The sequence below is a fragment of the Stegostoma tigrinum genome, chromosome 22 (genome assembly GCF_030684315.1).
Source record: "Stegostoma tigrinum isolate sSteTig4 chromosome 22, sSteTig4.hap1, whole genome shotgun sequence".
Taxonomy (NCBI): domain Eukaryota; kingdom Metazoa; phylum Chordata; class Chondrichthyes; order Orectolobiformes; family Stegostomatidae; genus Stegostoma; species Stegostoma tigrinum.
In genome coordinates this window covers 12,193,603-12,220,560 of record NC_081375.1, presented here as the reverse complement: position 1 = coordinate 12,220,560, position 26,958 = coordinate 12,193,603, and the positions used below count along the sequence as shown (strand labels likewise).

General features: G+C 47.2%; 1 protein-coding gene across 4 annotated transcripts; it reads left to right on the top strand.

Annotated features, from left to right (window-relative positions):
• Positions 1 to 16: 16 nt before the first annotated feature.
• On the top strand, positions 17 to 26,958 carry slc26a11 (solute carrier family 26 member 11). Of its 4 annotated transcripts, none has more exons than XM_059653650.1 (18): positions 57 to 128; positions 1,088 to 1,178; positions 1,303 to 1,715; positions 3,293 to 3,485; positions 4,500 to 4,555; positions 7,885 to 7,964; positions 11,059 to 11,201; positions 12,243 to 12,418; positions 13,799 to 13,871; positions 14,839 to 14,889; positions 15,774 to 15,834; positions 16,379 to 16,434; positions 16,583 to 16,723; positions 18,304 to 18,431; positions 19,327 to 19,426; positions 21,133 to 21,266; positions 22,760 to 22,847; positions 24,179 to 26,958. In XM_059653650.1, the coding sequence occupies exons 3-18, from the start codon at positions 1,530 to 1,532 to the stop codon at positions 24,250 to 24,252; spliced, it is 1,740 nt and encodes a 579-aa protein (XP_059509633.1). In that variant the 5' UTR covers positions 57 to 128; positions 1,088 to 1,178; positions 1,303 to 1,529; the 3' UTR covers positions 24,253 to 26,958. The 4 variants fall into 4 exon arrangements, with proteins under 4 accessions (XP_048410819.2, XP_059509633.1, XP_059509632.1 ...); XM_059653649.1 differs by having other exon boundaries at positions 4,470 to 4,555; XM_048554862.2 differs by lacking the exon at positions 1,088 to 1,178 and having other exon boundaries at positions 17 to 128; positions 4,470 to 4,555.

Genomic DNA, 26,958 nt, shown 5'->3' with positions numbered 1-26,958 from the left:
AAGTGAAGGATACATTGTTTGCCTGATCACGTGAGAGGCGGTCATGTGACCGAGATTCCCAGGAGCAATCCCGAAGCTCAGGGACGTGAGCGAGTGGCGAGGACGGGCTGGGGCTTGTCTCGCTGACGGTAGTAGCCTCTCCGTTTGGAAACTCCACAAAGAACTCGCTTGATTTCTAGACCAGCTCCGCGTTCCTAGAGTTTCAGTTGATACTCTCAGTCTTGCTGGCTTTATTTTTCTCCTTCTCTCTTGCGCCTTATTAATTTTGGCTTTTATGGTGTAACTCGTGTTGGTGTGAACGTGCCAGGATATATCTGTCTCTTTATCGCTTCCCTTCTTGAGAGCTGTCGGTGAATTTGTGGTCACTTGTCGGATCTATACTGTAACCTCGGACTGTTGTAATCTTCCCTGCAACAGTGCCGCACAATTGAGTCTACATCCTGTTTGGAGGGCAGTGTCTTGAGCTTCTCTCTTCCCTCCGCCACTTCCAAAGGAGGCCATTCGGCCCATAGGTGCTGCAGCAGCTCCTTTTTTATTTGAGGGGTTAGGGTATTGTGGAGCATTTCAGTTACTCCTGTCCCATCTTCCCTGTTTTCAGTGTTGGGTCAAGTCCTGGTTTAAGATCTTTATGTTCAGGAAGACTCTCTCCAATTCTGAGTGAACTCAGTCAGAAGTCACACGACACAGGGTTATAGTCCAACAGGTTTATTTGAAATCAAAGATAGTAAGAACTGGCGATGCTGGAATCTGAGATAACACAGTGTGGATCTGGAGGAAGGCAGCAGGCCGGGCAGCGTCGGAGGAGCAGGAAAGCTGACGATTTGGGTTGGGACCCTTCTTCACAAAGAAGGGTCTTGCAGACGTCCATTTCTGAAGAAATGACCCGAAGTCCTGACCCGAAACGTCAGCTTCCCTGCTCCTTTGATGCTGCCTGGCCTCCTGCGTTTCTACAGCTCCACGCTCCTTATTTGAAATCACAAGCTTTCACAGTGCTACTCTTTTGTCGGTGAAGTTGTCACAATTCTTGATTGTTCTCCTATTGTGGGACTACCAGACCTGACCCGTTAACTCCGATTTCTCTTCATAGACGCTGCCAGACCTGCTGAGCTTTTCCTGCAATTTCTATTTTTGTTTCTGGTTTACGGCATCCACAGTTCTTTCAGTTTTTACTTGTCAAGGTCAGTGTGTTTTAATCTTCCAACCTGTTCGATATCAGAGAGTTCCCTGTGCTGTGTTGTTTTTTATTCGAGTGATTTCTGATTTTTTTTAAAAGAAAATACATTTTGTTTCACCACTTTTTAGGTGCCTTTGGACAACCGGAGGAGATGGAGATCGAGATGGACAGCCATGGCGGTGACTGAGTTACCCTGAGGATCTGAAAACAGTCCACGCCACCTCCATTTGGATTGGGGAAGGGGGCGGGTTAGTGGCGAACCTCTTCAGGAAGAACAGGTCGTAGCTGAGACGCCAGGCAATGTGAGCAAAAGGTCCAAGCTCCCCCTCACCTTGAGCTGATTGGAAGACGAGCCATGGGCTCTGTGATTAGGAAATGCTGCACCTATCGTACCCTGAAGAAGAGGCTCCCCATCCTGGTTTGGCTGCCCCACTACAGCGCTCAGTGGCTGCGGATGGATTTACTGGCAGGGATGACCGTAGGGCTGACCGTGGTGCCCCAGGGCCTAGCCTATGCTGAGATTGCTGGCCTCCCTGTTCAGGTAAGCAGCCCCCCTCTCTGGTAAAGGGCCCAGATTGGTGTGTGGGAGGGAAATGTTTCTCAGTTTCCCCAGTGACAAACTTCTGATTTGGAGAGAGAAGGCAGAAAGGAGATTTTGATAAAGGTGGTCAAAATCCTGACGGGCCTAGACAGTGTCGACGGGGAGGGATTGTACGCACTGCTGGGGATGTTGGGAATCGGCAAAATGACTTGGGGTAGTGTGAGAGGAAACTCCCGCGATAACAGTTCTCGATAGGTTAACGTAAACTGCGGATGCTGTAAATCAGGAACAAAAACACAAGTTGCTGGAAAAGCTCAGCAGGTCTGGCAGCATCTGTGGAGAGAAATCAGAGTTGATGTTTACGGGTCAAGTGACCCTTCCTCAGAATCTGCTGAGCTTTTCCAGCAACTTCTGTTCAGATCTAGGCAGGTTCTTGATGAGTGAGGGGTTCAGAGGATGCAGGGGACTGGGATTGAGAAAAATGTCAGTCAGCCATGATCAAATGGCAGAGCAGTTTCTCTTGGGGCCGAATGGCCTAGATCTTATGGCCAGGATCTGGAATGCATGCACTCCCTCCCTCGGCGTGTTGCGGAGGGAGGCATAGAGAAGGGAATTGGATTGTTGTCTGAAACAGAAGAATGTGCAGGGCCGCAAAGTGAGGAGAATGGCCCTTTCTTTTCTTTTAATACCAAAAGGGCTGAATGAACTCTTTATGTGCTGTAGCTATTGAGTCTTGAATGGAAACACGATGCTGAACAGCCTCTGCAATTATTGACACCGTAAAACAGTGACTGGCTTGCTTTTTCTGTCTGATGTTCCTCCTGAGCCATGCCTGAGTGCGAGGGACAGACCCCACATACAAAGCGCTCACACTGTTAATCAGCCCTGTGGTATCTGACAGAATGGAAGGGATTATATTTGTGTTTTTGGGGTCACTCCTCAGGCCTGACTTGAACATTCATTCATGCAGGCGTTGGTTTAGTTGGCATGAGGTGGAGGGGCGAGTTGACTGGGAAGGAGAGAAAATATTTTTGGAATGCTGCTTTTAAAGTTCAGGCCACCTCCTTTATCTGTTTAATGCATTGTTGTGTGCCACAGTGGCTCAGTGGTTAGCACTGCAGCCTCACAGCGCCAGGGACCCGGGTTCGATTCCAGCCTTGGGTGACTGTCTGTGCGGAGTTTGCGCGTTCTCCCCGTGTCTGTGTGGGTTTCCTCCGGGTGCTCCCGTTCTCTCCCACAGTCCAAAGGTGTGCAGGGTAGGTGGATTGGCCATACTAAATTGCCCGTAGTGTTCTGGGGTGTGTGGGCTATAGGGGGATGGGTCTGGGTGGGATGCTTCAAGGGTTGGTGTGGACTTGTTGGGCTGAAGGGCCTGTTTCCACACTGTAGGGAATCTAAAAAAGTGAAACCACAGAACAACTGGTGATCTCTTTTAAATGGTAGAGCAGAGCCAAGTGGCCGAATGGCCTGCCTGTGTTTCTGAGGCCAAATGTTGTTCTTTTCTGTTCCCTTTCTTTGAGCAGCCAGAAATGTAGAAATTTTGATGGTTTTGAGCGCTCTCTCGCTCTCTCTCTCAGTATGGGCTGTACTCATCGTTTATGGGCTGCTTCGCCTACTGCCTCCTGGGTACCTCGAAAGATATCACGTTGGGACCGACAGCGATCATGTCCCTCCTGGTTGCTTCCTACGCCAATCACGACCCAGTTTATGCCGTGCTGCTGGCTTTCCTCTGTGGCTGCTTTCAACTGGCAATGGGAATCCTGCAACTTGGTGAGTCGCTCTCTTCATGTGCACAGACTCAATCGAGCACAGTCCATTGTACCCCCACACCCAACTCTCTTTTGGAGTGGCACACTGTGGTATTAGATATCAGGAAGACTGTGGGGGAGGGGAGTTTTATTTTTCTATTGGAATTAGCTGGTGTTTACCATTGGCTCAGCTGTGCATCCTCCCTGGCCCCCTCCCCACCCAACCAATCACCATCTACCCCCAGAAACGTGAGGTCTGGTTCAACACGTCCCTATGCAATGCTGCACAGTGGAAGGATACGATAAATTGTGGCGCCATTTGCCCCCTCAGGTGGACATTGGAGCATCCATCGCACTATTGCAAAGAAAAATTTTCCCTGGTCTCCAATTGTTATGCCTTACCTGTCGTGTCTAGAATAAACTGTCTGGTTTGTTAATTATGTCGTAACATCTCTGTGTGGCTTGATCAGAAAATACCCACGAAAAGAAACATGATTCACACATTGCTGAGGGCCCTGTTGCGGTGCAGTGGTAGTGTCCCAACCCCTGAACTGGGAGGTCCGGCTTCAAGTCCCATCTCCTTCCAGAGGTGTGTAATAACATCTCTGAACAGAAAAATAGGTTAATTTTTTTTTTTAAAAGGTTCCTGTTGGGATCTTGCTGTGTGCTAACTAGCTGACATGTTTCCTAAACGCAGCAGTGCTTATGTTTAAGCCTGCTCCACTATTTGTTAAGATTACAGCTTGGGGCTAGGTGGGAACGTGGTGTCATTTTACTAACATCCCAGCTCATGGTGCCCACTTGGGCAGGACTGGAGAGTGATCATCATGTGGCCACTTCACCCATCTCCTCTGACCTATCGGGACTGTGGTTTATTTTGCCTTCGCTCCCTCTCGTTGTTAAATTCTTCATTTGATTTGTTCATGTTCGCGCTCTCGTTTGTGCTCACTCTTTCACAGCGTTGATTCCATTCTGGTAAATAATCCCATTCCCATTTTAATCCTAGGCTTCCTGGTTGATTTTATTTCCTATCCAGTTATAAAGGGATTCACCTCCTCTGCTGCTGTGACCATTGGCTTTGGACAAGTGAAGGTGAGGATGAGAATCGATGGAGAGTCAGTGGCTTTTGCTTAGTGTCCGTGGCTTCTGAGCAAAGTAGGGTGAATATTTTAGTGTGACCTAGCACCAGCCTCTGGTTTTGAGGCGTTTGATGATGGATTTGGCTCTGAGGGCTGATCGGTGGGGAAAGTCTGACTGAGAAGATTGAGAGTAGCAAGGGGTGTCTGGGGTGTCTGTACCATTTTGAGCACTTTTACACCCAATCATTAAATTATTTTCCAATGTCAGCAGCTTACCTTCGGACCTCTCAATAATAAGAATGAAATAGCAAATGATATTGCAATGGTTCTCACTTTTTAAAAAGAAGCTGTAAGTTTCAGGCCCCCAGTCCCAGTTGTTTTGACTTTGAGAAGCCTCGCAAATCTCAGTTGTTCCATGTTGGGCACTGCTGGTGTGTTCTGTGAACTGGTTATTGCTCATTTACCATGGGGGTATCAGCAGTTCAGGAAGGTGGCTCACCCCTACCTTCTCAAGGGGACCACTTGCCAAAGGCAGTAAATGCTGACCCAGCCAGTGATGCACATGTGCTACAAATAAATTCAAATAGAAAAGCTCCTTTTGACATTCCCAGATGGATTTAATAAAAAAACACAAGTGCTGGTCAGATTTCAGTGTCTCCTACGAGAAGAGCTCATGTCAAGCTCCAGGCACACTGTTGGATGTCTGCGTTTTCTCAATGAGTAATCATTAATCTTGTCACTTTCTGTTGGGTGTGAAGGAAGTGGGAGGACATTCAGCTGGTCCCAGGCTGGTAAACTGCAGCAGAATACTACGCAAAAGGATCATCGCAGCTTCTAACACCTCCCGTGCGATACGTTTGATATGAGGGCCTGACTCGGGAGATCTGTTGTCAGACCAGCGGGAAGTTTAATATCGCCCCTTTTGGAGGACGAGTGGGTGTTAACATGAGAGTTCAAACACACAGATAGGAGCAGGAGTAGGCCACTCGGCCCTTCGCGCTTACTATCATCCAACATGATTGCAGTTGACCATCCAACTCCGTCCCCTATTTTCCCCAAACTTCTGATCCCTTTACCCCCAAGAACTATATTAACTCCTTCTGCAAAGCACTCAGTGATTTGGTCCCTGTCACTTTCCTTTGGCAGAGAGCTCCATAGACTCACCACTCTGGAGGAAAATCTCCCCCCTCCATCCTAAAAGCCCTACCCCAGATCTTTAGACTGTGACCCTCCCTGGTTCTGCACATTTTCCACCCGCCCCGCTTCACTATCAGGAAAAGAAATTAAGAGATCAGAAACAAAATCAAGTCATCTAGCTCACTTTCTCATTCCTGGTAATTGCAGCATGAGAAATAGGAGCGTCATGGTAATATCGCTGGACTAGTAATCCTGAAGCCTTCCAGGATCAAATCCCAGCACTCTGCAGCCAGTGGGATTTTAAATGTGGAATTGAAAGCTAGTCTTTGGCATTGGTGCCACCTCAAGGATCCCTGTTTTTTAAAAAAAGACCCATCTGGCTCACAACTAATCTTTTGGGGAAGGAAATTGCCATCCTTAACAAGTCTGGCCTCTGCGTGACTCCAGAAGGAAAAGGAATGTGGGGCTGGCTTCGAACTGCCCTCTGGAACGTCAGGCCACTTGGTAGGAGGGCAGACGGGCACAAGCAACAAATACTGGCCTTGCCAGTGACCACCATGTTCCAAAAAAGAATGAAGGAAATTCTGGTGGAGCTGTTTCCTGTTCGCCATCACTAATATCAGTCTGTGAACCCACAGCACGGCTAGATATGGAAGGAGGAGCAAGTCAGTGGTGGGGAAGTGTACACAATGGACATTTTGATGTGAGGCTTACTGTGCGTCAGGCCCCGTGGAGTTCTGTGAACTGCGTGTATTCCGAATTAACTTTGAGATGCGCCATTTTAATTTTCACAGAGGGGATTGGCTTGTGGAGAAATGAGTTCCTGTTTTAACGTTGTGGATTCTCCGAGAATCCAGAAGGAAGGGAATTTTTCTTGTTTGTTTCTTTTTTAATCCTTAAGGAATTGTAGAATTTTATTTTGGGGTCACCAGCCAGGCTGCAATCTCCATCGAAGATGCACATTTCCACTAAAATCGTAGAATCCCTACAGCGTGGGAGCAGGCCTTTTGGCCCGTCAAATCTACACCAACCCTCTGAGCAACATTGCACCCAGGCACTCTGTATTAACCCTTTCAGGCCCATATACAACACATGTCATGAATGACTTTGGAAAATGACAGAGTTTAGATTTTCCGAGGCGCAGAGATAAAGGGAACTGCAGATGCTGGAGAATCCAGGATAACAAAGTGTGAAGCTGGATGAACACAGCAGGCCAAGCAGCATCTCAGGAGCACAAAAGCTGACGGGCCTGGACCCTTCATCGGAGAGGGAACTGGAATAAATAGGGAGAGAAGGGGAGGCAGACCGAATAGGTAGAGAGGAGAGTATAGGTGAGGAGGTAGGGAGGGGATAGGTCAGTCCAGGGAAGATGGACAGGTCAAGGAGGCAGGATGAGGTGGTAGGTAGGAAATGGAGGTGCGGCTTGAGGTGGGAGGAGGGGATGGGTGAGAGGAAGAACAGGTTAGGGAGGTGGAGACAGGCTGGGGTAGTTTTGGGATGCAGTGGGGGGAGGGGATGAGCTGGGCTGGTTTTGTGATGCGGTGGGGGAAGGGGAGATTTTGAAGCTTGTGAAGCCCACATTGATGCCCTTGGGCTGCAGGGTTCCCAAGCAGAATATGAGTTGCTGTTCTTGCAACCTTCGGGTGGCATCATTGTGGCACTGCAGGAGGCCCATGACGGACATGTCGTCTAAGGAATGGGAGGGGGCGTTGAAATGGTTCACGACTGGGAGGTGCAGTTGTTTGTTGCGAACCAAGCGGAGGTGTTCTGCAAAGCGGTCCCCAAGCCTCTGCTTGGTTTCCCCAATGTAGAGGAAGCCACACCGGGTGCATTGGATACAATATACCACATTGTTCGATGTGCAGGTGAACCTCTGCTTAATATGGAAAGTCATCTTGGGGCCTGGGATAGGGGTGAGGGAGGAGGTGTGGGGACAAGTGTAGCATTTCCTGCGGTTGCAGGGGAAGGTGCCGGGTGTGTTGGGGTTGGAGGGGAGTGTGGAGCGGACAAGGGAGTCGCGGAGAGAGTGGTCTCTCCGGAAGGCAGACAAGGGTGGGGATGGACAAATAGCTACAAGGTGAAAGGTCAGCTGGATTTGTACATTCATGGCTCTTGACCGTTCAGTTCTGGGGTTCGTGCAAGCATTTACCTTGCTGCTTCTGAACCAATTGCTTTCAGTCTTATGCTTTTTGTCATTTGATCCAGAATATTCTTGGTCTCCGTGACATTCCCCGTCAATTCTTCCGGGAAGTCTACTTCACGTTCTACAACATTGCAGAGACCAGGTTGGTATTCATGCTTTCTTGTTGGGTATGATTCCAGAAGCTAACTGATCATGTGCTTTTGTAGCCTGAGGGGAGCCCAGGTTCAAATTTCCCTGGTCAAACGGATGGGGAGGGAGCTCCCTTTCTGCCACTGACTTGGGGAAAGAAGCCTCTTGGATTCCTGATTGCTTGATGACTTTGCATTTATATAGCAGCTTTCACCAACTCTTAATGTCCCAAAACTCATTGCAGTCAAGTAATTCTAATCTATGGCTCCTTTGGTACTGTTTTTGATGTAGGTGAACAAAGTCTAGGCTGATGTTCCAGTGCAGTACTGAGCGAGTGTTGGAGGTGATATCTTTTCAGTGAAACATTAAAACAAAAGCCCTACCTGAGGCGATGGGCGACATTATTTTGAAGAAGAGCAGGAAATTATTCCTCTCTGCCCGGGTCAATGTTTATCCCTCCTTCGGTGACATAGATATACAGCACAGAAACTCATCCATGCCATCCACGGTTCCCAAACTAAACTATTCCCGCGTACCTGCATTTGGCCAATATCCCTATAAACTTTTTCTATTCAGGTCCCTGTCCAAATGTTGTAACTGTACCTGTGTCTACCGCTTCCTCTGGCGGTTCATTACACACATAAAGCACTCTATTTTTAAATAAAAAGTTGTCCTTGAGGTCCCTTTTTAAATCTTTCCCATCTCACCTTCAAATTGTGTCCACTATTTTGAACTCCTCTGCCCTGGGGAAATGACCTTTGCTGATCACCACCTTATTGATGTCCCTCCCGATTGCATAAACCTCTGTCAGGTCACCCCTCAACCTCCTACGTTCCAGTGGAAAAAATCCCAGCCTGTCCTTCAGTAGAGATTTTTTGTTTTGGTTGTCATCGCATTGCTCTTTGTGGGATCTTGCTGTGCACAAGCCTCCCATTATAACGGTCGTTGTGTGCCTGAGAATTTCTTAATTGACTGAAGTGGTTTGGAACACTCTGAGATAAATGCGAGGCACTTTGATTTAATTTGCTTTCAGAAAAAATATTTGAAGTGGGCGCTTGTGGTGTGGCGGTAGTGTGTCTACCACTGAACCGGGAGGCACGAGTTGAAGTCCTACGTGCTCCGGCAGTGTGTGATAGCATCTGACAATAATAATCCGTGACTGGTGAATGAATGAGCTGGGGGTCAAGTTGGAGCTGGGTTGATTTAGAAAATTATCTAAAGTACTTGCAGGAGTGTGCTATTTGTTGTTTTAAGCATCCCCCAGTCTTGTGGAGATGTCTGTTTCGAGTTTTTCAACATCAACGGTCATCTTCGGTTTACTCAATACGTTTGCGTCAGCTCTGTGATCCTTTGATCTTTTGCTAAGATGTGCCTGATGCCACGTCTCTCTCTAACGCCTGAAGAACGATCGAGACTCCGAAAGCTTGCGATTTCAAATGACCCTGATGGACTATAACCTGGTGTCATGCGATTTCTGACCTACCCCGCCCCAGTCCAACAGCAGCACCTCCACATCATTTCAGAATTTTAGGCCTGATGCCGGTATTGGACTCGGGTGGGAGAGGTCAAAAATTGCACCGCACCAGGTCACAGTCTGACAGGTTTGTTTGAAAATGCAAGCTTATGGAGCTCAGCTCCATTTTCAGGGATTCTCAGATTTTTTTTTGCTGTTTGCTCTAACACTTTACGCAGGCATGCTCTCTGACCGGGAATTAGAATTCCTGCTGGCCCTGCTCCACTAGGGGAATGATTTGGAACATGCACTGGCAACTTGATGAGGACAGATATCCTCTACTCTTTTCTTTTTAACCCACGCCACCCACCCCCCACCACTTTCCAATCCCGCAATTCCTGACTCTTCCCAAAAGAGAGGCGGACAATGAGCGAGGCTGGGTTAAGACAAATCTTGGTCCTATTGAGATAACGAGGTGCAGAGCTGGATGAACACAGCAGGCCAAGCAGCATCAGAGGAGCAGGAAAGCTGATGTTTCAGGCGAAGCCCTGAAATGTCAGCCTTCCTGCTGCTTGGCCTGCTGTGTTCATCCAGCTCTGCACCTTGTTATCTCGGATTCTCCAGCATCTGCAGTTCCTACTATCTTGGTTCCTATTGATCTCTGCAATCCGATGCAGAAGTTGGTTGAGGAACGTCAATACAGGAAATACTGACAATAATAGTCCGTGACTGGTGAATGAATGAGTTGGGGGTTAGTATGACATGCACCAATTTGGAGCTCCCCATGAGGAAGTGGAGCATGTCACTGTAATCAGGCTCACAGGAGGATATGAGATGATGAGGTATGGTGAAGAAGCAGTTCTGAGGCTAGCACAGACTTGAAGGGCTGAACGATCTGTCTTTGCGTCTCTGCTTCCACGTGCTGTCTTACACCCACCATATACTCCCTGTACAGGGGTAGCACAGGGTTAGACACTGAATAAAGCTTCCTCTACACGGTTTCCACCTCCTCCTCCTCCCCCCCCCCCCCCCCCCCCCCCCCACACACACACACACACACACACACACACACACACACACACACACACACACACACACACACACACACACACACACACACACACACACACACACACACACACACACACACACACACAAAATCAAATACTCCCTGTACAGGGGCAGCACAGGGTTAGATACAGAGTAAAGCTGCAAATTTTCACGTTTTGCTGTCTGTTCCTGACCGTTGGTTGTGTTTTGGGAAGGAGAGGTATTAGAGGGGGACAGTGTTTCTGGTACAGCTCCCGAGGGTGTTCGATGTTGCTGACAGTGGTCCATCCTGGGATAGAGTGAGCAGGGAAGCAGGCTGGGGAAAGGGGAACTGGTGGCTTTGTGACCTGGTTGACCTGAGGAAGGTTACTCGCTCTATTATCGCACTCACAAGATGGCAGCAGGCATTTAGATTAGACTCCCTACCGTGTGGAAACGGGCCCTTCGGCCCAACAAGTCCACGCTGCCCCTTGGAGCATCCAAGGATGCTTTTTTTTGGATTAGGATTAATCCATGGCACTACATCGTGGGCCGAAGGGCCTGTACTGTGCTGTACTTTTCTATGTTCATGTTCTTTCCCTTCCTGGTTTCTCCCTCGGCCCAGGCTCGGAGATCTCGTTCTCGGCCTGAGCTGTCTCGTGCTGCTCGTGCTGTTGAAGATGATGAAGAACCACCTTCCGAAACGATCGGATCATCTGCCGCTGCTGGACAGGGTGTGCCATGCCATCGTCCGCTTCACTGGAACAGGTCTGTCCCTCACCATTACCGGAATGGGAGCTGATCGCGACTGAGCTGTGTGGATGTGTCTGACTGGGTGGGGTGGTCACAGCTTTCCAGTGAACGTCGTGGTGCTGGACTGAGAGTTAGCCCCTGGGAGGGAGCACCCCCCCCCCCCCCCCCCCCCCACTTCAGACTCCAGCCGGGAGATTTGGCTGAAGAGATGAAAACCCGTTAACCTACAGGGAAAAAGGCACCTTGGTCCGCTGGCCACTGCCTTATGTGACTCACTGGAGAATCTGGGAAGTGGGAGCGGTTCAAGAAGGCAGTTCGCCACCACCTTCTCAAGGGGCAACTAGGGACGGCCAATAAACGCTGGCCCAGCCCCATGAGCAAATAACTCCCTGCTTCCTGGTCGACGCTAGATGTTTAAAGATGTGCTGAGTTTGTGGAGGGTATTTCCTGTTGAGGTTAGTATGTGTGCACAGAAAACATTGTTACTGTAGCTCAGCCGATCAACTGAAAGCAGTCTCCCTATGTTCAGAACAGAATTCCGACAGCATCCTGATGTACAGCTCTCGAATTCCAGCTCTCTCTAAGTATGTGTAAAGCTTGAAAGAGCTATGTTCCTTTAATGTTTCCTCTTCCACTGGATGTGGTCATTACACACCCCTGCACCGTCAATCTTTGTATTTCATGTTAAATCTCACTTTATTCATGAGTGAGGTTTTTGTTTCTAGTTCTGTTGTTTTAATGGGATTTCAATGAAGTTTTATTTTGGGGTCTTTCAATAATATGTTCAGCAAGCAAGGACGGTAGGGAAAGCTAATGGAAGCACGAGTTGAGGGAGGGAGAGTCCATGTAGATGTGCGAAAGAAACATGCAAACATTCACTCATCTCCCCACAATTCAGCAGTTTGTAGGGTCGATCTCGGGTCAAAATAAAAGATGGAGGAGAACCAGGGGACGTTTAATCATTAGGCTGGAATGGAGAAGGGATTTTGAGTCCTTTTTAATGTTTGGGGATATGTAGATTGGATTCAGTAGGAATGATCCTGTTCTCTCTCGCAGCCCGCAACGCTGTGGTGGTGGTAGCAGCCAGTCTGGTTGCTTTCTGCTTCGAAAGTCAAAATCAACATGTGTTTACTCTAACGGGGAAAACTAGCAAGGGCCTCCCACCTTTCCGGCTCCCGGACTTCTTCGACACAGCTTCCAACAAGACTGTCTGCTTTTCTGAGATGCTTCAGGTGAGTGTTGGCTGCATGAGACAGTCCAGTGTGAAGTCAAACCTGATCCAGCTGTGAGTAGCTGGAGGAACGCAGCAGGCCAGGCAGTATCAGAGGAGCAGGAAAGCTGATGTTTCGGGTTGGGACCCTTCTTCAGAAATGAGGGAGGAGGAAGGGAGCTCAGAAGTAAATGGAGAGAGGAGGGGTGGGGCTGGGGACTGTCGAAGGAAAGGCGATAGGTGAGTGCAGGTGGTGGGGATTGGTCAGTGAGGTGGGAGTGACAGATAGGTGGTGGAGAAGATGGACAAGTTGTGTCAGGTCAAGAAGGCAGGGATGAGGAGGGCGGTTGGTCATTTAAGTACATGCCCAGTTGATCCAATCCTCCTTTATATGTCATGGGTCCAACTGTGATCCTGCACTGAATACTGACCTGAATTTACATCTGAAATATCAATTCTTCATCGCATTATTAGAGCAGTTTCGCTCGTTGATCACGTACCTTCCCATCTCACATGTTAATGGGTTTTTATTGGGAGCTTGCAAAATTTCCAATGGTGACCCATTCCAGATGTTACCCAAGACACAGCCATCACAACAAAGTCACTGCTCTAAGTCAAGCTGAATAATTAATTGATTGATTAATTGACTGACTTAATTGAGACTTAAAAAATAATCAGAGGGTGGATAGGGAGAGCCTTTTTCCTAGGATGGTGACGGCGAGCACGAGGGGGCATAGCTTTAAATTGAGGGGTGAAAGATGTAGGACAGATGTCAGACGTAGTTTCTTTCCTCAGAGAGTAGTAAGGGAATGGAACGCTTTGCCTGCAACGGTAGTAGATTCGACAACTTTAGGTACATTTAAGTTGTCATTGGATAAGCATATGGACGTACATGGAACAGTGTGGGTTAGATGGGCTTCAGATCGGTATGACAGGTCGGCACAACATCGAGGGCCGAAGGGCCTGTACTGTGCTGTAATGTTCTATTAGTAACTGCCACTACTGGAACAATCAATGATTAAGCATTACTCAGATCTACTTTTTTTAAACCATTCTCTCAAATAAAATGAATATCCCCAAATTCCACTTGTTGCCATCAAATATTTAGCTATTCAACACAATGGGGTGTTAATTGTATGTTAATTTACTTATATTCACACAAGCATGTGCACTGAAACAGTGTGGTGTTGTGTTAGCAGTTGTATGCTTGTAATGGTCAGCATTTATTGCCCATCCCTAATTGCCCAGAGGGCAATTAATGAGTTAACTGCATTGCTGAGAGTCTGGAGTCACAGGAGTATCGTTCACCAACTGGCTTTCTGCAACAAAGCAGCGGGGCTGGTGGTGAGCGGGTTGTCGAACTGATCTTGATGTTGTACCAAACACTGTTTGATCTTTCCAGAATTTTGGAGTAGGATTAGCCGTGGTACCACTGGTTGGGTTTCTGGAAAGCATTGCGATCGCCAAAGCTTTCGGTGAGTAGCAAAAGTAACCTGAGCAGCCCCACGCTTACTGCCTGTTCACCATTACAGAGCAGGAGGAGGCCATTCAGCCTTGTCCTCCCGATCACCCTGATCTGTACCTCCATATGCTTGCCAGTTACTGCCCCGTACCCACCCTCAAACCAACAAAACCTCTCTGTCTCAGTCACTTCACTTTGGGCCACTTCCCCTGACAGCTCATTCCATTCACACACTGCTCTCTGCATGAAAAAGTTTACCCTTTTTAAATCTTTCCCCTCCCACCTTAAATCTGTGCCCTCTGGTGTTGGCCTGAGTAATGGTTTATCCTGACACCTGGAGGTACACCCCCCCCCCCCCCCAGGTGGCAGCAAGACAGTCAGTCTCTCACCCCCCCCCCCCCCCCCCACTGGCAGCAAGACAGTCAGTCTCTCACCCCCACCCCTTCAGGCTGAGTAGAGAAGGACCATCCTATGTTGTGTGGGAGAGAGAGTTTGAGACTTCTACCACCCCTCTTGGTGGAATAGTTTCTGATATCACCCCCTGAATGACCCGAGCACGAATTTTAAGGTTCTACCCTTTACTGTTCTGGGAAAGAATTTTCTGTCCATTTACTCCGAATGCCAGAATAATTCTTACACATTTACGTCACCTACTTTTTACAAGGGAACGTGACTAAAGCTGTTATGACCTGACTGAATGTAACCCTTCCAGCCGGCAGTTACCTTTAGTAAATCTTTTCTGTCCCATGTTCGAAAACCAGTATCTCCTTCCTGAAGTTCGGTGTTGCCTTTCACTGTCCTGTAGCGTTTGTCTAGAGTGGAAAAGGGCTGTTGGACACTAACAGAGATTTCTGAGTTGTCCCCACTCTACTCTAATGAAGGAGGTTTCGGGCAGTCGTATATGTCACACCCCAATCATCAGATGTTCATGCTCTGGTGGCAGAAGCTTTGCTTTAATGATTTTTCTGTGTTTTTTGCAGCCAGTCAGAACAATTACAGAATTGACCCGAATCAGGAGCTCCTCGCGATCGGTAAGGGTTGGCACTTTATGCTGGTTTACTCATGGTCTCGTGCCAGAATCTGGCGTAGGTGCCATCCCCATCGAAGGGAATGGCACACTTAGTGCCAGTGTTGTAGAGCACAGAAATGGCCCCTTTGGTCCATGCTGACCAGATATCCTCAATAAATCTAGATCCATTTGGCCTGCATCCCTGTTAAACCCTTCCTATTCATGTACCCATCCAGATGCCTTTTAAATATTGTACCAGCCTCCTCTGGCAGCTCATTCCATTCACACACTGCTCTCTGCATGGAAATGTTACCCATTAAGTCCCTTTTAAACCTCTCCCCTCTCACCTTAAACCTCTGCCCACTGGTTTTGGCCTGAGAGATGGTTTATTCTGACACCCAGAGGTCCCCCCCCCCCCCCCCCCCCCCCCCCGGCTGGCAGTAAGACGGTCCGTCTCTCACCACCACCTGGCAGTAAAATGGTCAGTGTCTCGCACACCCTGACACCACCACCACACACCCCCCACCACCACCCCCCCCCCTGCCCACCACCCCTTACTTCTCAGGCTGAGTAGAGAAGGACCATCCTTTGCAAGGCATTGGGCTGGTTTCTGCAAAGGTCACACACCAGGTTATTCACAGTGGATACTCTGTAAGGACATCTCTCAGAACTGAGAACCTCTGCAATTTCAAAAATAAACTGGGCCCGTTCGAGAGGGGTTTGGGGGCAGGGACAACTCCCGCCATCTGAAGGACTATCTAGTTTTGAATTTACCGATGCAGCCTATCCCACTGTGTCCGGTGTTCCCTGACATGTCATGCTCCCCGTTGTTACAGTGTGCCCTCCCTTGTGACTCCGATGGGACAGCCTGAGCCCACCCTGACTCTGGTCTGTTTTGGGTTTCAGGTAGCACAAACATTCTGGGCTCTCTGGTTTCATCTTATCCTGTAACTGGGAGTTTCGGGAGGTAAGTCACCGGGCAGGGGATGGGTGTGCAGGGAGGGACTGGATTCGGGGGAAGGGGTACTGGTGTAGAACGGAGAGGGTTTGTGCTGCTGTTCTTAAAAAGCACCTTTTAATTTACCACCCGGAGGAGAAAATATTCCTGTGGCCTCCCTCTGTGCCCCAGGTAGCTAGTTAAAGTGACAGAACAGGGGCACAGTGGGGAAGTAGAGGTGGGGGCTGTTAGGGAAGTGGACAGAGCCTGGGGTGGGGAAGGAGTGAGAATTGAGTGTTCTCCTGGGAGGGAGTAAGGATTGCTGTGGTTTCTGCCATTCCCATGAAAAGAAACACAGGTTTGGAATAGTCTGGGTGGGCCTGTTAGTTCACTGGCTGTGTGTCAGGGGCTGCATCACAGCCATTGGATCCAAGTCCCTCCTTTAGCCTCTGTTGTAACAGACTGATGGGGAAGTGGGCCGAGGATTGACAAATGCAATTGATATGTGTGTGAGGTGTTCCATTTTGGAAAGACTCTCTCTCTCTGTCTGTCTCTTTCTCTCTCCCTGCCACAGGACTGCAGTAAATTCCCAGACAGGCGTGTGCAGCCCTGCTGGTGGAATAGTCACTGGTGAGTCCTGTCTTTATAAGGCAAATGAATTAGTCGCTGCCCTGTTCTGATTCTGGGTTGGTTCCACGTTGACCTGAAATGCAGCATTTCTTTAAACATTACCCTGCCCCGACCCTGTACGATCTCTAACAGTGTTGTTTCTCCCCAGGAGTCATCGTGCTGCTCTCTCTCGCCTTCCTCACCCCTCTGTTCTACTACATCCCGAAAGGAGCACTGGCGGCTGTTGTAATCTGTGCCGTGTCTGGGGTGTTTGATTTGAAGATTGCTGTCGTACTGTGGAGGGTAAAAAGTAGGTGCAGGGTGTGACCAAAGGGGGAAAACTGTGCTAACCTCCCTGTCGTTTTATATTCTCCTAATGTTCATAGCGGTCTACGCCATGGCAAAGTCTCCTAGATCCCACCAGTAGGCACAGACATTGGCAACCTTTCTTCTGTAATAACTGACACACACACACTTCGACACACAAGAAGCCATCAGACTAATCACCCCTCCTGCTGGCCGGTGAGCTCACAGCTATTGTGTTTCCATCTCACAAGCTAGAATACTTTAACAAGGCAGTTACGGTAATATTTACAGCATCTCAGGTTTACGTTCAATAATTAAGTGTTTTATTACAGCAAGATCCACTACATTGAGTCATAGAGTAATACAGCATAGAAACAGGCCCTGCGGCCCAAACTGCTCCATGCTGACCATGATGCCCGATCAGCTAGTTCTAATTACCCGCATTTGGTCCATATCCTCTAAACCCTTCCCATCCATGTACCTAGCCAAATGTTTTTTAGAATTTGCTATTGTTCCTGCCTCAACCACTTTCTCTGGCAGCCCATTCCATATACGCACCACTCTCTGCGTGAAGAAGTTGCTCGTCAGGTCCTTCTTAAATTTTACCCCTCTCACTTTAAACTTATGCCCTCCAGTTTTCAATTCCCCCTCCCTCTGAAAAAGGCTATATGCATTCATCCTATCTATGCCTCTTATGCTTTTATACACCTCAATAAAGGTCACCCCTCATTCTCCAACGTTCCAAGGAATAAAGTCATGTTCTGGCGAACCTCTCCCTATGACTCAGGCCTACTAGTCCTGGCAACATTCTCGTAAATCTACATCGCACACTGACCAGGTTAATTATGTCATTCCTACAACAGGGTGTACACACAACTGTACACAATACTCCCAAATGTGGCTTCACCAACAACTTGTACAACTGTGACATAATGTCCCAACTCCTATACTCAATGCCTTGACCAATATAGGCCAGCGTGCTAAATGTCTTTCTTCACCACCCTGTCTACTTGTGACGCCACTTTCAACGAACTCTGTACTTGTGCTTCCAGGTCCCTCTGTTCCATAACACTCCTCAGGACCTTACCGTTTTACTGTATAAGTCCTATCTTGGTTTGACTTTCCAAAATGCAACACCACACATTTATCTGTATTGAACTGTTATTGCCAATCGTCAGCCCACTTCCCCATCTGATTAAGATCCCTCTAATTTTTGATAATCTTCCTCGCTATCAACAATACTTCCTAACTTTGTAACAGTCACAAACCTATTAATCATGCCTTGTACATTCACATGCCAGATCATTTATGTAAGTAATAAATAACAAAGGTCCCAGCACTAACCAGATTCTCCAGCATCTGCAGTTCCTACTATCTTTCTCTCTCAGTGATCTGCTTTAACCCTGAAGCATTGTGATGCCAGCTTGCCCACACATGGCTAAAATGTGTAGTATATGATCTTAGCTTGTTCCTTGTCAACCCTTTCTTAAATTGCTGAGTGTTCTTTTGCTGCAGGAATAACTCCCAACCCCACCCTAGCACTGAGCACATCAAGTGATCCTGTGTTCTATTTATTTTCTCCAGAGCTGGACCTGCTCCCTTTCCTAGCATCGTTCCTGGGTTGTTTTTGGGAAATCCAGTATGGAATTCTGGCTGGAATTGCTTTGTCTGGGATAACTCTGCTTTATAATGTCGCCAGACCAGAGGTGAAGGTAGGAAAGTGTCTGTGTTTTGGGACTGACTGTAAAAATGTCCAGTTTACCAGCTGGGTACAGGCTGCCCACAGCGCAGGGAACGTGCCAATTTCTTTGCTGGGGAGCTCACACCCGCTGGATGTCTCTGGCCGGGTTGGTTAGTGTCTGCCCCCTCTCCCATCCCATGGTGGGTAAATCCTGCTACCGTGGTGTTGGGGCTCGTAAAGGAAGTGTGTGTGGAGCTGGGGTCTACAGGTGGTACTCCACTGCCCCTGGGCAAGGGAGGCGAGAGAGAGAGACAGAGAGAATACCTATTACACAGCAGGCTGGGCTGGGGAGGGTGCTGGGAGGTGGTAGTCCTGTCTATTGTATCTTGTGTTCTCTCTCGCTCTCTTTTCCAACAAAGCAGTAAGGGTAGGGGTCTGTGTGTCTATCTCTGCCTGCACGTTCCTTCAACTACAGTTGATTTATAAAAGTAAGAGTGGGGAGTTGAGCCCAGGAAAAGCACCTCAGCAGTTTATTTGTACACGATGCTCAAATATCAGCAGAATACTTTGGCTGCTGGAATTCTGAAATAAAGGAAAGTGCTGGAGAGACTCAGCAATGTCTGCAGGGGAAAGAGAAACAGTTAACATTGAGTCCCATATCTGTTCTCCAAAATGTTAAGTTTTTCTTCAGTTCCAAAGAAATCATTTCACGCAAACATTAACTGTCTGCATCTCTCTCTCCGTCTCCATCTCCCTCTCCCTGTTTTTATCCCCACAAATGCTGCCAGGCCTGCTGAGTCTTTCAGCATTCCTTGTTTGGATTTCGTTTGTATCTGTGTGACTTTTTTTACAGTGTAAAAATGGAGATTAATGAGCTGTATGGACGCAGAGGAGAGGAGTGTAATCTCTCTCCCCCTCTCTCTCAGATTTCTGATTACAGTACAGTTGTGGTGCAGTTACAGAGTGGTCTGAATTTCCCTGCTGTCGAATATGTCTGTGACCTGCTGTACAGACGGGTGTTAGAGGGTAAGTGGAAATCTCGGTGCTCCTGCACTAGTCCCCCAGGTTCTCCCCCGTTAGTACAATACAGGGATTGAACTAGTTCTCATTCTGAGGAATCCCTCACCGGAGCTGGGATTCTGTCACCCACGCTGGTGACACGGGAGCAATCGAACAGATTGTCCCCGCCCCCCCCCCCCCCAGGAACACCGGCTTTGAGAGCAGGAATAGGTCACTCAGAGCTTGTTCCACCATTCCACTTTCCTGTCTGCAACCCTAACCGTTGTTATAACAAAATTTAAATGTATCAGCGGTGATAGGGCTGGCTTGTGATGTAGACTGATGCCAGCAGTGTGGGTTCAGTTCCTGCCCTGGCTGGGGTTACCATGAGGGACTGTCCTTCTGACCCTCTCCCCTCACCTGAGGCATGGTGACCCTCCGGTTAAACCACCACTGTCTTCCCCCCCCTCCCCCTGTCTGTCCCTCCGTCTGAGAGAGCAGCCCTACGATCCAGTAGGACTAGGGTGACTTTACCTTGCCCTTACAAACTGCAACTCTAACTATCTAAAACATCTCTGCTCAGTAGCTTCCGTCCTTAATCCTGTACTGGACTCCTTGTTGAATCTACCAGCTTGAAGTAGCACAATCTTTGCTTCCCTGGTTGATCACAATCTCCCTCCATCCTAAAATTACCTAGTTGCCTTCTCAGTTGACTTGAATTGACAGTGAAGCCACTGAGCGGATTACTTAGAATCGACGTCCCTCCCTGCCTATTTTCTCCGCTGTTAGCACTTTCATTTTTCTCTTGGTCCCTGCCATAGCTTTTGCAGCCTGCTTAATCACTATCCAGTTCTCCACCCTCAACATCCACTCCCTCCACCACCAATGCTCAGTAGCAGAGCAGTTACACTGTCTCGGCTCCCAGGCCTCTCCACTAGCACCTTCCGAACCCGCAACCACTGTCATCTAGAAGGACAAAGGGAGCAGAAACATGGGAACGTCACTCCCTGCTGCCTTGTCTCCCAGCCCCTCACCATCCTGACTTGGAAAAGAGGGTTCCTTCCATGTCACTGGGTCAAACTCCTGGAACGCCTCCCATAGCTCTGCGGGGTGATCCCGTCACCAAATGCTGCAGTAATTCAAGAAAGCAGCACCCCGTCACCACCTCCAAGGCAATGTGAATGCTGGCCGAGCCAGTAACTCTCCCATTCCCCAACTGAATTAAAGGTTAGTCAGGAGCTCAATGGTGACCTGTGAGTGTGTGAGGACCTTTCAGAAACTTGTTCTGCATCTCCTTCTTTTCACTTTTTCATTGCTCTTGGTGAGGAGTAACTCATGGAGTGGACAAGAGTCTCTGTCCAAAGCAAGCAGGGGAGTCTGAGAATCTGAAATGAGATGTCTGGAGGTTGGGAGGGAAGGGCGGTGTTAGGAGTTGGTCATTGCTATAGGATACACATTAGTTGACCGTGAGAGGAGTGACCTGAGCAGACTAGAAAGACTGCATCTCAGCTCAAGTTGGCGCTTAATTCCACTTGGAGGTAGTGGGCTTAGTTTGTAAAGGGAAGGCAGGGTGATGCTCCTGCAGTCAAATAGCCTGCTAATGTCTCACCCGTGAGAACAAGTGGTCCCATCGAACCACATGTGGATGTGAAAACAGTGGGTTGAGGTGCGGTAACGGACTAGAAGGTTAACAATTGTTCTGCTTTAATGAAGTGTAATGTTTCCTTGCACAGCATCCCCTCCACGGTCTGTGATCCTTCACTGTCTTCATGTCAGCAGCATTGATTACACGACAGTGAATGGCCTGCAGGAACTGATCCGGACATTCCAGCAGCACAACGTATCTCTGCTCTTTTCGAATCTCCAGGTACGAATCCCAACACTTTTTCACCTCCTGTGTTGTTCTTTCCTCTCTTTTCTCATCGCACCACCTTTGACAGCTCTCTTTCGCTGCCACGCTGACATTCCTTCTGTAAACCCATCACAGTCCTTTAACACCAGCTGTGGGTCACCTGTCTCAATTCCTCGTGATGCTTGGTTACATTGTTGTCTTGTTGCTCCGGAAAAGCACTTTGGGACATTTTAAAGGCACATTTTAAAAAATTGCAAGTTGCTGCATTGTGTATTTTGTGAATTTAACCCTCATAGTGAGCTCCTGAAAACGATCCCCTCTGTTCTAGGCATTTGTTCCCAGCACCAAGCATCTCTCTGTGTGTATTGTAAAGTATCATGACTGTGTGTGTAGGTTTCTGATGTAAGACCATTCTTTTTCCAAAAAAGGGTACAGGAAGTAGGCCATTTGGCCCCTCTATCTTGCACTGCCATTCAATAGAACCGTGGCTGATTCCCCGATAGATCAAGAATCTATTTCAGCCTTAAATACACACAAGGACTCTGCTCTCTCAGCTCTCTGTGGTAAGGAGTTCCAATGACATTCTTCTGAGAGAAGAAATACCTCCTCATCTCAGTATTAAACTGGCAACCCTTTAATCTGAGGCTATGCCCTGTAGTCCTAGACTCCCCCACAAGGGGAAACATGCTCTCAGCATTTACCCTGTAAAGCCCCTTAAGAATCCAATATGTTTCAATGAGATCACCCCTTATTCTTTCTAAACTCCACTCCGTAAAGTCCCAGCCTGTTTAACCTTTGCTCACAGGACAGTCCTCCTGTACCAGGGATCATCCTCGTGAACCTTTGCTGAGTGGGCTCCAGCGAAATGATATCTTTATGTAAATAGAGCCCAAAAATGATTACATTGCTCCAGATGTGGTCTCACCAGCACCTTGTACAGTTACAGTAAGGCTTCCTTACTCTTATAATCCAACCCCCTTGAAATAAGAGCCAACATTCCATGACCCTTCCTGAGTACCTGCTGCATCTGCGTTTTGTCCACAAATACCCACAAGTCCCTTGTTTTGTGTTGTAACTTTCTGCAGCTTTTTTCCATTTAAATAATAATTTCTTTTGTTCTCCCTTCCAAACTCAACTTCACATTTTCCCACATTAGACTCCATTTGCCAACATGTCACCCATTTGCCTCTCCATGCTGCCTTGAGGTAGCACTGTGCTGTTGGATGTTCGGTGCATGTAAAATTACGATGGCATCACATTGCTGGGAGTAGAAATGTACAAATCGTCACATTTTTATTAAAGTATCAATTTCTCTGAAAATCCATCCAGGAGTCTAGCAGAATAACTGCCTGCCTTGCAATGCCAAAAAATACGAGGTGATGGGCAAGTGCTGGAAAATGCGATTTTTACAATAGTTAAGAAACTGTTTTGGACCAGCACAAGTGTGATGGGCTGAAGGCCCTTTCTCTGGGCTGTTGGCCTCTAACGCTGACTCTTTCTGGTTTTAGCCTACGATTCTGTCGATACTGATTTCAGCAGAGATTGAAGGATTGAGACATTTCGATAGCACTGAGACAGCGCTTCGTTACTTACATGGTAATGTTTCATAACAATTGGGATTATCTTCTGTCCCTGTGTGTGTGTGTGTGTCTTCCTGCCAACCCACATTACGGGATTTAATTACGGTTTTTATCACTGGTACAAAGGGGCAACAAAATTTTCAGTCTGCTCTTGTTGTTTGTACTGAATGGTAATTTTTTAACCAGTGGTGTGAGCTTTAGGTGACAAACTGCTCCTTGACTCACAAAACATCTTTGCACCTTTTTTGTTTCTGAATTCTTCCTTGCAGTCACCTCACTGTGGTTGTTAAGTTGTGACAGTGTACACCTCACTCACTAGCATGTTAGCGGGCCATTTGGCCCATCAGGTTCTACACTACTTCTCCTGTCCTTTTTCCCCCAAATCCCTGCACATCGTTTCTATTGAAATAAATCATCAATGGCCTGTCGAATGTTTCTGAACTACCTTCTGGTGTTGCTTGTTTTTTTTAAAACACAGGGGCTTGAGCATCAGCCTAATGCTGTCAAACTCAGTCTGATGTCCTCTGTATTGTAGTCAGAAGTAGGATTCCTTTCTTCCCCACCTCTGTTTTAACTTGGATAGAATTAGGTTCTTGCTGGTCTGCTCCTTTTGTACAGTGTAGTGTGACCTGTTGGTACTCTACACTTCTGATTCAACCAACAAAGATGCATCGAGTCCCACTCTGGAGCTGCCCGCATTTAATCTGACAGTCCAGTGCTGAGAGAGTGCTGCATTCCGAGGTTCCCTCTTTCAGCTGGGAAGTTAAACTGAGGATCTCTATCATGGCGCTGTTTTGAAATGAAGCAAGGGACTCCTCCTCCATGTTTTGCTAGTATTAATTCCTCAAGCGACTTCACTTTTGTTTTTAAATTTAGACTTTGCTTGTGGGAACTTGCTGTGCACAAATTAGCTGCACCATTTTTGCATTGTGACAAAATAGTGGTTGTGTTTCAAAAGTGTATTTAATTGGCTGCCAAGTGCTTTGTGACAGTGAAAGTTGCTATTTAAAGACAAATTTCTTTCTTTTACCACCCCTCTACTGGTGAGGTAATACACTGCACCATACAGTAGAGAGACCTCCTGACTAAATTTCCTTCCTGTATCCTTCACTGTTCCATTTCTACAACATGTTTGAATTTTGACTCGTTAAATTTTTGACTCATTTGTTTTCACATGAATTTAAAATCATGAGATCATGTCAAATGGGCAAAACTGTGTGAAGTAAGCATTAAACTATTTATTTGGTGAGTGGCCAGAGAACAGTGAAGCATTGTTCTGGTTAGAAGCTGAGTTCTGACAGGGTCTCTGTGAGAAATGTGTGTTTCTGTACCTTTCCTTCATCTCAGGAGATGACCACACCTGTGAGCTGCATGAGAGTGAAAAACCGCTACTCAAACAGACTGAGAGACTGTACACCTAGCCTGAAAGCACTACCTCTCTGCCAAGAACTGGCAACTCCCCAAACCAATCAGTCTGTTTACCAGTAAATGTAATACCATCAGGTGAGAAACCCCTTGAATCAAACAAGGAGAGCTGGTCCTCGCTGACACAATTGACGCTGAAAGGTTTGGATCTCTCCATTAATGGCAACTGGATATTCTGAACATGTTCCGAAACACACTCTTGCTCAGTCTCTTCAATCTAGTGATTTTATAATTTCCTATTTGAAATGTTAACCAAATGATTTGTCTGAACTCGTTTATTTTTGTAATTATCATGGTATTTAGCTTTTTGTTTTGTGCTTTAGTGCTGTTTGACATTGGGAGCTTTATGTTGCCAGCTCTGCATCCAGACTCCAGAAATTGGATTTTGAAGGTTTACATTTGGCGGGGGTGGGGTTGGCTAACTAGCTGAAGGGAAACATTGCAGCAAGCAACCTCAATTTGTTCAGAACAGGAAGCTGTGTGTCTGAGATTCCACTCTCAGTCACAGAGCGTAGTGTGTGGTCTTCGACCTGCTGCAAGCCTGGCCTCCTCCCTGTGCTGGGTCAGAATGTAAATTTCCTGGATACAGCAAGAGTGCACACTGCCCGATCTTATTGCTGTTTGACTGATACGGCCCATTTTGATTGTTAACGACATTGGTTTGAGAAGCAGTGTGCATTTGCTGTTTTGTTGATTGTCATATACTGGTTATGAGCTCCACCAAGCCCCTGCTGCTTCCGCCCCCCCCCCCCCCCCCCCCCCGCCGCCCAAACCACAAAAACACCAACTTTTCTGGTTTCTGGGGAAGCTGTATCCCACAGCAGCTGAGGCATGATTTATTTGCTGGACACACCAGTGAGTAATTGAGGATGCAATGAAGTTACTTCAGCCATTGTGACGCGAGAAAGGGTCCCTGGCCAGACTCCAAGAGTTTGCTCCAAAAGCACTGCCTGCTTTTCAGACTCTCACACCAGCTTGAGACTTCTGTAGTCTCCTAAAGATTTCTGTTCATCCTGAGGAGAAATGCTGCGTGTATTATAAATTGAGAAGCCTCACCAGTTTTCATTTTCAAAAAAAAAGACCTTCCTAGTTTTTAAATTGTTCAACAGTCAAATTATAAGCTGTAGTGTAGCCCCTTTACCCAATCTCTTTCTTAAAAGTTACATAGTCAAAGTAAAAAGTTCATTGCAGTACAATGGTTATTTGCACAGAGGCAAATTGAGCACCATGTGGACACTTCTGATCATTAAATGTTGCCCCCTCCTCAGTAAATAATCTTCAGTTAAAGTGCGAAGCAGGTTCTCTGGTTCCAGTAACAACAGATGATTTTATCATCACAGTTGACCAAGCAACTTCTGAGATAGTAGGAACTGCAGATGCTGGAGAACAAAGCCAGCCAAGCAGCATCAGAGGAGCAAGAAAACTGACGTTTCGGGTCGAGACCAAAACGTCAACATCTGAGAGTACACTTTTTTTTCTTGATTATAGAGGATTGTATGACTAGAGAGAATATATTACCCAAGTGGGTTGTAGATGGATAGTATGGTTTGGATGGAGTCTAGTTACAGGGATAAATATCTGCCTCTAATGTTTAAATTTTGTTGAGGGTAATTAAGGAAATGCTTATATACAGAGTTGTGAACGCAGCTTGGTCCATCAGGCAAACTAGCCTCCCATCCATTGACTACATCTACATTTCCCACTGTCTCAGGAAAGCAACCAGCAAATGCCCTTCCCAACCCAGTTATACTCACTTCCACCAACTTCTATCAGTCAGAAGACACAAAAGTTGTATATGTGTATGAACAGATTCAAGAACAGCTTCTTCCCTGCTGTTACTAGATTCTTGAATGGACCCATTTAATGTTATTGATTTTTCTGTCTCTTCACCTCCTACAGCTGTAACGCTGTATCTTGCACTTTTTTCTGTTGTCCTGATGCACTTGTAATCTGCCTGTAAAGCACATAAGACAGCACCTATTCACTGTACCTCCACACATGTGATAATAACAAATCAAATCAGAGACTGGAGGAGGTTTCGAAGTCGCTTCTGAATGGCTGTTGATATCCGGTAAATTCATCCTAAACCTGAGATTGACTGGTGAGCAGAAAGCTAAGGTACTTGGCGGTGGAGGGGCAAGAGAGAGAGTTAGGTCACAGATCAACCACAATCTCACTGAATGGAAGAATGGGCACAGGGCTGAATAGGTTCTTGTTCCTGTATTGTGATCAGGATAGGGGACAACTGACGAGTCCTTTCTTCTTTTTTCTCTGAGAGTTCCCCCGCACTGGACGGCAGCAATCGATGGTTTTTAGGCACCAAAAAAATACACCCTTTTGTTCTATTTTTAAAGAGCTTTTTCTGTTTGCTCAAGGATGTGGGCACTGCTGGCTGGATCAACAAGTGTTTCACTTTCCCTAATTGCCCCAAAGGTGTCAGTGAGCTGCCATTCTGAATCCTGCAGTCTGGGTGGTGTAGGTATATCCAGTGATTTAAATCAAAAGGTACAGGAATCTGCCTGGAATTTCTTTCTCCAAAGTTAAAGGTACAACCCATCTGTGAAAATGCACTTTTCAGTTTACAAGTCCTCCTGCTGTCTGTTAAATGTTCCTCATCCTCCATGTTATATCTACCAATTGTCTTCATTTTTTTTTTAAAACCTTCTTTAATAAATGACTGATACTGATACCATTAACAAAGA